Genomic DNA, 12708 nt, shown 5'->3' on the forward strand with positions numbered 1-12708 from the left:
AAAAAAAAAAAAAAAACAAAAAGCAAGGAGAAGCTAGAACTCAAGGCAAATATGGTCATATTTTTGTTCTAGATGAAATGAGTTTATTTGTTTCGAGTTAAAGTGTTAGAGGCAATAAACAATGAGAGGAAAGACATGGGGCTGGTATTTATCATGAGAATCCCATAGGTGGGCTCCTTGAGGTTGAGAAGGATGGGAAAAAAGTAAATTTTGTATGGGTTTGGATAGCACGTTAAGTTGCGGCACGTTTTCAGTTTCACGTTTTCTTCCTTTTTTTTTTTTTTTTTTTTTGGCCGTCTTTTTGACTTTGGGCGACAAATTCATTGTGCATGTACTGTGCGTGCACTGTTCACGAATATTTATATTATAAAGTGGGTCCCACAATACTATTCACACATTTAAAAATTATTTTGCTACAGTGTTTTCAGCAACAATCAGTTTTTAGCAACTTTCAGAACAATAAGTGCTATCCAAACGGACCCTTTGTTTGAAAATGGATGGTAAAAGATGCTATTTTGAGTGTGTAGGTTATTGTCTATTGAATTGACATTACAACAATTATTTTGAAAAATGGGGAGAGTTAGCTAGTATTTTATTTTGAGGATTTGGTTGTTATCTATTGGACTAAAGCAGTAAGTAGAGTTCCTAGAAAGAAGTGGAGGGTCATATTTTCTTGGGGGCCATAACCTTTTACTTTTCTGTTGATATCAGAAAATATTTTAAATTTATAATGAATATACCTTATTATATGCATATCTATAAATTTTTTTATTAGGTGTTTGCATATCTTACTATACATGATACAATACGATACAGTAAAATTAAAAATCGATTCACAATTACGGTCATGTTTTGACAACTATGATTGCCTGTTTGTTTTGTTTGTCCTAGATCAAGTTCCAATCACCAGTTGTCTACTAATTGTTTTTATAAGTTACTTGTTTCTAGCAACCCCATAATATTGTATATTTTTTACAAATGTATATAATATTTGCCACTTTTTTTTTTTTTTTTTTTTGCATATAATATAAATTTACACTGTATCGTACAATCTAAAAGAAGAATTTTGCTATATTTTAAATTAATAATAGTGTTTCTATAATAGTAGTTGTAGGGGTGTTAGGCTCAAGAGCCCATATTTATGTATATATTGGGCTCCTGGCCCAATCCAAGGATGTTAAATAATCCGAGGATGGGTAAACACTTTCATGATGAACCGTGTTAGTAAGTGAAGACGTGAAATCCGGTTAAGGTCGTCCAAAAAGGTGGTCCGAAGAAGAATCCCTCCACGGCTGAGCAGAGCTGAGGTCAGAGGGTACGGTCTGCCATCAAAAATAACATTCTGGATCGTTTCATGAATGAGGATAAGTATTAGGAAGGAACAGGATAGAGAAAGGTCATGAAATATCTCAAGGGAAAGCTACTACCATTGTATTAAATGCTCTGCAGCTAACTCTCTGGCCACATTGATGAGGAAATGATACTTGAACAGTAACTTTCAGCCTTACTACTATTACCTAAAGACTTTAGGAAGGTGCTGATGGGACAAGGATCAACACCTACAATCTGATTTGCACGTGAAATGTGGAGATGAAAAGGAGAAAATAGTATAAAATGGAAAGGGGACTCTGAGAGAGAGGGATCAGAAATATAAGAGAAAAACATTGTAGCCATTAATAGCAGACTTTGTAATCAAATTGGAAAGAAATATATAAAAACTAATCTCCTCAGATTATGCCGAGGATGATTTTCTTTAGATTAAATCAGTTTATCTTCCTTTTCTTGTCACTTGAATTCATTATACTTGTTGTCCAACTCGTTAAAACTCAGTTTTCCAACCCACTCTCTACAAATTCATTGTATTGGATTTTTTGGGCCTAGGTTCATTCATCGCTTGGGCTAGAAATCCAAATTGCATCCTTATAGTTACTTTTCAAATTTTAAAATGATAGAATATTTTGAATAACGACTTTTCAAAAAGCATATGAACTAAGCACACTTTCTAATAATTGTGTGGGTAGATAATCATAAAATGCATGTGCATACACAATGGAATGGAAAAACTAAAAACAAAATTCCATGAGGCTTAGACTTTATAAGAGAATCATACTCAGAACTTTCAATTATTATTATTATTATTTTACTATACCACTAGTTTAAATTCAAATGAAACCTACATATTCTTCCTTCTTATTTTTTGATGTGTAGATAGTACTGGGGTTTGAACCATAAATTGAAGATGTCATAACATTTTCCCTTCTCTTTCAGTGTCTTGTCCAAAGCAAACTTACCATACACACAAAAAGTTTAGGGTATGTTTGGTAAACTATAATAGACAATGTAATATAAGAGCTATTCCTATGGGTTAGCTATTCAGTAGTTTAATTATGTTTTTATTACATGAATAATCATTCTTTATGAATAACTAATATTTAAAATAACCATTCATCTCTAAAAGGGATGTAATAATTATTTCTTAGTAGGTGTATTAATTTTTAAAATTAATATATTTCATAGTTACAACCTAAAAAATAACGTAAACAAGATAAAAGAGAGCAATTATCACAAAATTTTACACAACCTTTATCAAACTTGTCATGTAGTGAGACATAAGCACTGAAGAAAAAATTGTAGATCCATGTGGGTGTACATTTTTACTACTCATAGCTCATCACATAGTAAAAGTTGTGTAAAATGCTATATTACCAACATTGCTCCATAATAAATGGATCTTAAAACTATGTGTGTGTTTAAATATCGCTTATTTGTTGAAAACTGAAAACTTATTGTTAAAAACACTATAACAAAATATTTTTTAAACAACCAAAATACTATTCACGCATTTTGCACAACTTGACTAGTCCATAAACAGTACCATAGGACCAGCCAAACGCAAATGCTGAAGAAGTAATACGCAAACGCACACTATAAGGATAAAGGTTATCAGGTTTGAAGCCTAATCATTTTGCCTAAGTTATCGGTAATGGTGTACAAAACTGACAAAAAATTTAGCTTCTTATTAAATTTTGGATTGAGTTCAGCACTCCTAATGTAATAGTAATGGGTGATTGTGATTAAAAAAAAGAAAAACAACTTTCAATCTGGACTATTAAATATATAAAAAAAAAAGTAAAAAAATGAGAAAGGTACAAATTAATGTAGAGTGAGTGGGGGTAATTTTTATCTTAACGCAAAGTCATTGGTACCAATTGGGAGCTTAAATGAATCGGAAACACAATCAGTAACATTTCACCATTATGTGACGTATGGACAGCTGGCTCAGGTAAAATCCATGATCCTTTTGAAATGTACGTGGAATGTAAAGGGCCACGAATGCTGTCGCTGTCCACAGGTATAGGAAGTCAGTAGCCGTGTCAATACGCGATAGTGCAAGCTCCTTGTCAATACTAAACAAACACACATTCTGCCATAATTGTCCACGTAATTGACTATAATTGTTCAAGTGTCATTGTTACATAGACTCGCAATTTTATTTCTACAATTCAGAGTTTGCTATGTAAGATAATGGTAGTAAAGTGTGTTTTTGTGTGCGCTACGTGTACTAACAGTATTGCTAGGATGGGTTATTTATTCAACTGGAAACAAGCAAATGAAAGGTATAAATTAATGTAGAGTGAGTGGGGGTAATTTTTATCTTAACGCAAAGTCATTGGTACCAATTAGGAGCTTATATGAATCGGAAACACAATCAGTAACATTTTCACCATTATGTGACGTATGGACAGCTGGCTCAGGTAAAATCCATGATCTTTTTGAAATGCATTGAATCGGGCCTAGTGGCTTACAGTACAACCCGCGTTTGGCGTTTTTGAAATTACATTGTTACCCACCTTCCGTGTACACGTCAACTCTTATCACCCCTGATATAATTTTGGATCTCCCCCACGTTTAATGTGAAAATGAAAAGTGTCCTCTTAAATAAATATAAGGTCTAAAATATGCCACCTTATTTCAAAGCTAAATTAAATAATAAATAAATAAATAAAATCTAACTCGGGTAATTTCAGGATTGAAAAAAAAAAACTAAAATTATAAAACTTGTCAAAATTTATTTCATTTATTTAATTTTTAAATTTATTCAATTAAAGTTTTTTAGTCAACTTTCGTTAAAATTTTTTATTAAAAAAAATTCTGAAATATATTTTTCAACCACTATTTGTTTTTTTTTTAATTTAAAATTTTTGAAGAAAAATAATTAGATAATTAATCATACAATTTAACAAAAATTGATGAAAAATTCTTAATTAAATAAACTTAAAATTTAAAAGATTGAAATGAATGAAAGTAAAGGTAAAGGTTGAGTTTTGCATTTTAGCCCAAAACTTTTCTAATTATGGTTAGGCTAACTATAAGTTTGTGTTAGTTTTAAAAAAACAAAAAAAAAAAAAACAAAAAACAAAGTCAAAGGAGCATCCGGATTTAGATGTGCTAAAATAGTAAGACCCAAAATTTTCCCAATGAACCCCAAAAAAATACCCACGTATTTGTGTACCTATTAGGCAAAATAAGATTATACTATTGAGCTTAATCCAAATTTAGGAGGCACGGTAGCTTATACTTTTTTTTTTTCCTCATAATTTTCTCTCTCTCTCCAACAAGGTCATTGCATCTCCTTTCATTAGATCTTTTCCTACACGGTTTTCGAGTCATTCTCTTAATTTGTAGACACCCTATTTTGCATTCATAATTTAACCATAAAAGATGGCAAGATGGTTATTTCATATACTTAGAAACATGGTTGTATTTTATTCACTAACTCATTCATCACTTGTCATAAAATTGATTTTGAGGGTTCAACAATCACAATCAGATGGTCGATCAAAAAGATATCTAAAGATCAATCTTAGTTTGGATTGCACATCAAAATACGAATAAAAGAGCATCGAAGAATATAGGCCCATACCTTTCTCTGAAGTAGGCATTCGAATATATATATCCTGGCGCAGACTATTAGCATCCTGCCCGGTAAGTGCAATCTGTCTAATATCAATTAGATCCCCAAACCACATGGCGCAGCCACTTCCTCCATCTCTAATATCTGTTTTGAATAAGCCATACAGGTACAGTTGTTCATACATTTCACTCTGCATTCCTCAAGATTCATACGTAGGTTCACCCAAGAATATGTGGTATTTGGCAATTTGTACCCAAAAAACTACAATTTTATCTTTATCCTGGCTGCTCAATTGGGTACTGCGTATACATCCCTTAGACCACTCGTCTGGGTTCCATGTATCTGGTGACTTAGGCTTGAATCCCTGTACACATTGACAGGCAGGTGACTCACCAATGATACAATTTCCGTAAGCCCCACATAAATTGTAAGCATCACAGTTGTCTCTTGGTAAATATAAGTACTGCTTCCATTTTCCATCGACCCATATGTGTGCTCATACTGAGTTTGATTCATAACTGCTCTTGGGACTAAAGACGTTTTAATCATGTGGAACATGAAGTATGCCTCGTCCTTGTTGGACACAAAACTGAAGTCGTAAACCGGGGTGGCCCTTAACTCCGGTACACCACTGAAAACACAGCCATTCCATGTGCCAGTCCGGAAGAACTTATCGGAGCCTTTCTTCATGACTATCTCAGGTTATTCATGAAGTTCAATTCCCCAACTCAGTTTTCCTGGAGATGGATCATCTGGACTCTTCCATGCAGTTAGGCGCCTTTCCAGACCAGTCCTTAAGTCCCATCCAACCTTCATCCCTGGTAGCCAAGTATCAGAAGGATAGTCAAAGCTTTGCCACAAATACTTTTCTGGGTTTTCTTCATTCTCTTCTCTTAATACTAGATTTCCTAAATCTAAAAGCTGTACTATTGGATTCCTGGCCTCTTTTGTCGAATTTGCCGACCAAGCAACAGTCGAATTCTGGTTGAGAAGAACAAGTTTACCATAGTTGTTTACCATCAACACGCCAGAGGAGCCGTTGATTGGATTACGCCTGTTTGCTACCTAAACAGCCGTTCTAATTGGGATATTGTTATACCAAATTCCCATGTAACGGTTATTGGGATTACCTGGACTGAAGAACCCCAGGACAAAGCCTCCATCTTTAGAGACCAAGGTTGTGCCCTTACTGTCACTGAGGGATTGGGATTAAGTAATACTTCAGCAGTATCCGAGGATACAAAGGAGAAAAGAAGCAAATTGGAACTCAATAACCCAAAAGCAAAGATGTCCATTGCTTTCTGTTCTTAGAACTCTAATCCAACATTTTAGTTAGACCCATTATGGTGAGCAAGGGCTATAACATAGAATTGAAGGTCATACATTGACCCGAGTAGTTTTGGTAGTTGGTCTTGGACCCAACTATTTGTGGCCTTGGATGTGAATCATGTGACTGGCACAAAGCAAGAGCTCTAGGAATTTTTTTATGGTGATTATTAAGAAATTTAAATTATACAAAATTTAATAAAGTAATAACTTAAATATTTGCTACAATTGTGAGTCAAGTCATTAAGGAGAGTAAATTTTGTGTGACTTCAAAGCCAAAAATAATATAATTATCATCACTATCAAGAAGAATTGAAAACTACAATATTTTTCTTAGTACCATTTTTTAGAAAAAAAAATTAAATTAGAGATTATTTTTATTAAATAGGTTGAACGAGTTACAAATTTTAATGTTTAGTGATTTTTATCTTTTTGTTTTATAGTAAGCTTTTTGTTGAATAATTAAATCACTTGTTGTTTGATCTTATCTTATTTTTGTTTGGTTTATGTTTGTTGTTATTTGGGCTAATATTTATTATTTATTTCAATTTTTTAAATTTTATAAAGGGGAATAATAGTAAATTATTTGAAGTAATACTACATTCACAATATTTTTACAATAAATCTTATGCAAAAAGCTATTATTGGTTGGTAAAAAAATAATATCAATATTGAGCCCAAATTAAAATCAGTAACAACTTACCACATTAGATTTGTTGTAAAATTATTGTGAAAATGTTGTAAATGTAACATTATTCTTATTTTTGTTGAATCCAACTTTTTGTAATTCTCAAGTCAAGATGTTTAACATTTTTATTAAGGTAGTCACATAGATTAATGTGGGGAGTGGAATAGTCTCTATTCAGGCCTAGAGCCCAGGAAGTTATTGGGCCATAGGAAAATAGTTGGGCTTGGCCTTTAGGATGAGGGGAAAGCCCGAAAGGAGACAATCCATGAAAGAGTTGAAAGTTATGTCATCATGTTGAAGACAGAGTTGGATATATACCACAGTCAACCGACTCCTGTGGAAAAGGAATGCACTAGCTTGTCTGGAGCACAATATATCAGTGTACGATCTTCAAGAGACGCTAGTGACCACAGGAAGCTTCTGGGATGTGCAAGAAGAAAGAAGATCTTTTACCTCCGCATTAAAGAGGGACTTTTACCTAACTTCTGCCGCATTAATTGCGCAAAAANATTTTGATGTGCAATCCAAACTAAGATCTTTGTTTCCATTTGTTTTATTGCATTAAAGTCTGCTGTATCTAAACTAATTTTGCTTTTCTATTGTAAATTCAACTGTGAAGAAGTGAAAGACAAGCAAAAGATGAAGGTGATATTAGTAGTTGTGGTTGCCATTGCTGTAGTTTTGGGGGTGCTCTCGATTCCCTACTGCATTTGCAAGAGGACAAACTTAAGAGGAAATATTACTTTCGCCTACTTTGGAAAAAATATTGCAAGATTGTTTGATTTAATCTAAAATCGTATATAGCAGCTAATAAGATGATGAACAAAAAACTGTGGTGTATAGCCATTTGATCTTAATAAAAAATCGTGCTATGGAAGAAAATTTGCATAAGCTTCTTGAAAGAATTACGCAAGACAAATAATGTCAATAAACCGTGATTGTGAGCGAACTTGAATCACTTGTAGTACTTATAGGAAGTGAGTTTATTCGATGAAAAAATTGCATAGCTCGTTGGGTCTCATTCTATCCTCAAGGGACTCAGTTACTTTCGATAAGTTAATCTACGTCCAGAATTTAAAACATGCATATTGAAGGCAAAGAAATTAAATTCGATGCTACAATTAACTAATTGCATGAAAAGTAAAACATTGGAAGGGAGCTTACTGGCATATACAATTGAGGTTGATTCTAATTCAAAAGAGAAATTTAAAGGACATATCAGGAGAATGGCAAAATATTATTATGGTCCTTAAATTTTATCAAAAATTTGTTATTTTCCCTAATTTTTTTTTATCCTTAAAATTTAGGAAAAATTATACTTTATCACCCTAAACTATGCATCAGATTACACTTTGCACCCTAAACTATCCGAATGCACACTTTGCATCTTAAACTATTATACTTATCACATTTTGCACCCTGATGTTACTTTTGCTGTTATATTTGACAAAATTTTGCTGCATGTGCTGGGAACATGCTTTTTACTTAAATGGAACAAACTTAAAAGACTGAAACACCCTTCTTCAAAATCAATTAAAACAAAAGCCATATTTTTCCAAATCTCTTGCACACTTTGCATCTTAAACTATTACACTTATCACATTTTGCACCCTGATGTTACTTTTGCTGTTATATTTGACAGAATTTTACTGCATGTGCTTGGCACATGCTTTTTACTTAGATGGAACAAAATTAAAAGACTGAAACACCCTTCTTCAAAATCAATTAAAACAAAAGCCATATTTTTCCAAATCTCTTGTCTCCCCAAATTTGGATTCTTCTCAAAACCTCAGGTCCCACCCACCCAACTCACCCATCGTCCAAAGAGAAAGAAAAAACTCAAATTTTCTTTCTTTTGTTCTTTATTTGGCCAGAAAGATCCATGAAAGAAAACGAAGATAGAAAAAGGACGAGAATAGAGGCAGAAATTACAAAAAGAGGAACTCTAAACTGACCATATGGAAAGTATTGCTGGTGTAGGAAATCAACATGCAAGTTTTGTTGACAGCGTAGTCAAAACTTGAAAAATGAGAGAGAGGACATAGAACGCGCCTTTGGCTGATCATGTCATTGATCTTCATACCCATCTATTGCATTGTTTGACTGTGGGATAGGATTTATAAAAATCTACAAACCTGGTAACCAAAATTCCACACAAAGTTCTCTGTTTTTCTGTTTTTGATTTATGAAAACTCTATATTTAGGGTGGTCTTCTTTCTTTTGTAGAAAAATCACAGTTGAGGATATCAAAGAAGAGGTCAATGGATCTTAGATTGTTGTATGGGGTTGCTTATGGACATTCTTGGTTTGGTAGATGAGGTTATAGATTTTGCCGTAGAAGCTTGGAGTGGCAGAGCACAATTACAATAAATCTATTGAAATTCTTACCTCATTGGAAATTGACAAAATTATCCAAGATTTTAGTAACATAGACCAATACAAAGAAATCAAGCAAATAATTTGTCATTGCAGAGATATGAGTGAAACCCAACTATTGACAATCAAAGATCTTCTAAGGTTTATGCTAATTGTCAAGTCCTCTTGTGCTCCTTTGCAATTAAATAGTGATATTGCTACTAAAATCAATGAATTGGAATTGAAATATGAGAGAGAGAGGGATGGGACGATGGGTGAGGTGGGTGGGTGGGACCTGAGGTTGTGAGAAGAATCTGAATTTGGGAAGAGGCACACGCGTGTAGAAAAAAATTGGTTTTTGTTTTAATTGATTTTGAAGAATGGTGTTTTAGACTTTAAAGTTTGTTCAATCTAAGCCAAAAAACATGTGTTTGATTTGTCACATGCAGTAAAATTCTGTCAAATATAACAACAAAAATAACACCAGGGTGCAAAGTGTGATTAGTATAATAGTTTATGGTGTAAAGTGTAATCTGGTGCATAGTTTAGGGTGATAAAGTGTAATTTCCTCTAAGATTTTTAAGGATTTTTTTTTTCCAATGGTTTTGAGACAAAGACAAGGAAAAAAAAAATCATTTTACAGTAGTTTATTTGGGAATGAAAAAAAAAAAATAATTCAAATTTAAGGATTTTAAGTGAGATATTTTCAATAATTTGAGAATAAAAGATGAACTTTTTAATAGTTTGGGTTTGAAAAATTAATTTTTTAAAATTTAGAAATAAAAAACAAACTTTTAGTAGTCTAGGAAATAAAATAGTATTTTACCCAAAGAAGAATATGGACGTTAGTAAATTTTTTTTATTGTAATTTATTTGATGTAAAATAAGGATTAATTTATGAACTCTTTCAAGAAAGTTAAAACATGTGGGCTTAGTGGCCCATTAAAGCCCATTCAAGCAAGGCCCCACCTAACTCTAGCCCGAGGCTCACCTAAGTGAGAATTGTAGAAATAGACATGTAAACACCTACTAAAATAAACTTATGCACGAATTCCAGTGAGGTTAGAGAGGAAAAAAGTCAGATCTAGTTAGAGAGAACATATTTCTTTCATCCCATTTTTTTTTTTCCAATGGTTTTGAGACAAAGACAAGGAAAAAAAAAAAAAATCATTTTACAGTAGTTTATCTGGGAATGAAAAAAAAAAATTCAAATTTAAGGATTTTAAGTGAGATATTTTCAATAATTTGAGAATAAAAGATGAACTTTTTAATAGTTTGGGTTTGAAAAATTAATTTTTTAAAATTTAGAAATAAAAAACAAACTTTTAGTAGTCTAGGAAATAAAATAGTATTTTACCCAAAGAAGAATATGGACATTAGTAAATTTTTTTTTATTGTAATTTATTTGATGTAAAATAAGGATTAATTTATGAACTCTTTCAAGAAAGTTAAAACATGTGGGCTTAGTGGCCCATTAAAGCGCATTCAAGCAAGGCCCCACCTAACTCTAGCCCGAGGCTCACCTAAGTGAGAATTGTAGAAATAGACATGTAAACACCTACTAAAATAAACTTATGCACGAATTCCAATGAGGGTAGAGAGGAAAAATGTCAGATCTAGTTAGAGAGAACCTATTTCTTTCATCCCATGAGCTTCATGAGAAAATCATTCTAGTTCTATAAAAAATTTGTGATCCTTAGTTTGAAACCACATAGCCTCTCTTCATATGAGTTCATTTTAGATCAAATATTCAAGGAGGCACCTTAAAGTGAGCCAGAGTTTCTATTTTTTTTGACACGAACGTATCGTTTGTGAAGGGATTCATAGAAGAATCTCAAGAGTGCTAAACCTATTGTGATCACAACAGTGAGTTATCTCTAGAGACTGTAGAGAGTAAGTACAAAAGTTTTTATCAAGATTGTAAAAGTCCTTTTATAATGGATTCCTTAGTTAGTGTGCATTTGGGAAGTGCGTTTTGCGCTTCCCAAATGCGTTTGCATTTTGTTTTTTTTTTTTTTTTTACTTTCCAGCGTTTCCAGAGACAAAAAGTTTGACTTTTTCGTGAACAGTGCACATTGTGCACTATTTACGGACCCACAAATTTCACTTTTTAACCACTTTTTCATTAAAAATGGGTCTCATGGTACTATTCATACATTTAAAAATTATTTTGTTACAGTATTTTTCAGTTTTCAACTGTATCCAAACGGACCAGAATAGGTTACCATTAGTTAGGAAAAGTCATTGTTGTAGTGGTTCTCCCTTTTCGTGAGTTCTCCATCAATTTTTCACTTTAGTATCATATCATGGGCAAAAATGGGCTTTTGTTCCTTTCACCCAAAAGATGTAGCAAAATGCTTATATTTTGGAACTATCTAGCAAAAAATACTCCTATTTTGAAACTCGATTTTCTAAAAATTGAGTTTTACATTGAAACTCGATTTTTAGAAAATTGAGTTATAGGCAATCAAACTTAAAAAATAAAAAAATTTATGGAACTCGAGTTCCATTCAAGGAACTCAAGTTCCATATGAATTTTTCCAAATAACTCGATTTTCATCAAATTGAGTTTTAAATTGAAACTTGATTTTCTAAAAATTGAGTTTTAGAACAGGGGCAATTTGCTAGATAGTTTTAGAACATCGGCATTTTGCTACATCTTTTGAGCGAAAGGGGCAAATGCTCATTTTGGCCTCATATAATGTGTCTCATTCTTTTATTATATTTTTTAATTATTTTGCAATAAGACTTGATGACTTTCTGCATTTTGGTTGTTAATCTTGACATTTTGGATCATATAATTGATTTAATTGATGGGTCAATAAACCGAATTTCACAGTTGTCATATTCTAGTTTCTTTTGTATAATGTGAAGACATCTTGCTTTTATTAGAAAAATGGACAACAATGTGACGATATATAGACCAGAACACTGAAGGCCAAAGTAAAGACTTAGAGGTCCCATTCTTCAGCCTAGCTACCATGGCCACCTCCATTGACAACTTTTCAAACAATAACAAGCTCGGTGAAGGGGGTTTTGGACTCGTATACAAGGTAAATCATCCAGCAGAAACAATGTATAAAATAAATTAATTCAGGATTAAACATTTTTATCATCATCCCAATTCCAAACAAACCCCTAAAAAATATTTTTATATATTTAAATCAAACCAAACAATTGCAAACCCAAAAAACACTGACTATTTTAAATAAATAACCCTTCTATTCTTTATCAAAAAACCAAACAGAAATTTTAAAATAATTGAGAGTCAAGATTAGGGTTTCTTTCTCTAAGACAGAGGAGAGAGAGAGAAGTGGCTCACAGTCGACAGCAAGATGAAGTCGGTGATGATGTCGTCTCCGGTGTCGGTGTCGGCAAGACACAATCGCCGGTCTTTCTCTTTTATGAGTCCACATGAATGATT

At 32.8% G+C, this 12708-nt stretch overlaps 2 protein-coding genes across 2 annotated transcripts in view; both read right to left on the minus strand.

Annotated features, from left to right (window-relative positions):
* LOC112016890 (uncharacterized) overlaps positions 1 to 12692 on the minus strand; it is a 48143-nt gene extending 35451 nt beyond the window's left edge. The window contains exon 1 of the mRNA XM_065769386.1: positions 12607 to 12692. The gene's annotated coding sequence lies outside the window, so the exon portion shown is untranslated. The remainder of the gene's footprint in view (positions 1 to 12606) is intronic.
* On the minus strand, positions 5618 to 6210 carry LOC112040615 (S-locus-specific glycoprotein S13-like). Its single transcript, XM_065769383.1, has 2 exons — positions 6046 to 6210; positions 5618 to 5980 (listed from the first exon to the last, which is right to left on the minus strand). The coding sequence occupies exons 1-2, from the start codon at positions 6208 to 6210 to the stop codon at positions 5618 to 5620; spliced, it is 528 nt and encodes a 175-aa protein (XP_065625455.1).
* Positions 12693 to 12708: the final 16 nt, after the last annotated feature.

The sequence above is a fragment of the Quercus suber genome, unplaced genomic scaffold (genome assembly GCF_002906115.3).
Source record: "Quercus suber isolate HL8 unplaced genomic scaffold, Cork oak 2.0 scaffold_1135, whole genome shotgun sequence".
Classification (NCBI taxonomy): domain Eukaryota; kingdom Viridiplantae; phylum Streptophyta; class Magnoliopsida; order Fagales; family Fagaceae; genus Quercus; species Quercus suber.

Bases quoted from the DNA above. Each gene is read 5' to 3' on its own strand.
- LOC112040615 (XM_065769383.1), bottom strand. From the start codon at position 6,210: ATGGACATCTTTGCTTTTGGGTTATTGAGTTCCAATTTGCTTCTTTTC. The intron at 5,981-6,045 runs GTAATCCCAATA...ACGGCTGTTTAG, and splicing joins CCTGGGGTTCTTCAGTCCAG to GTAGCAAACAGGCGTAATCC.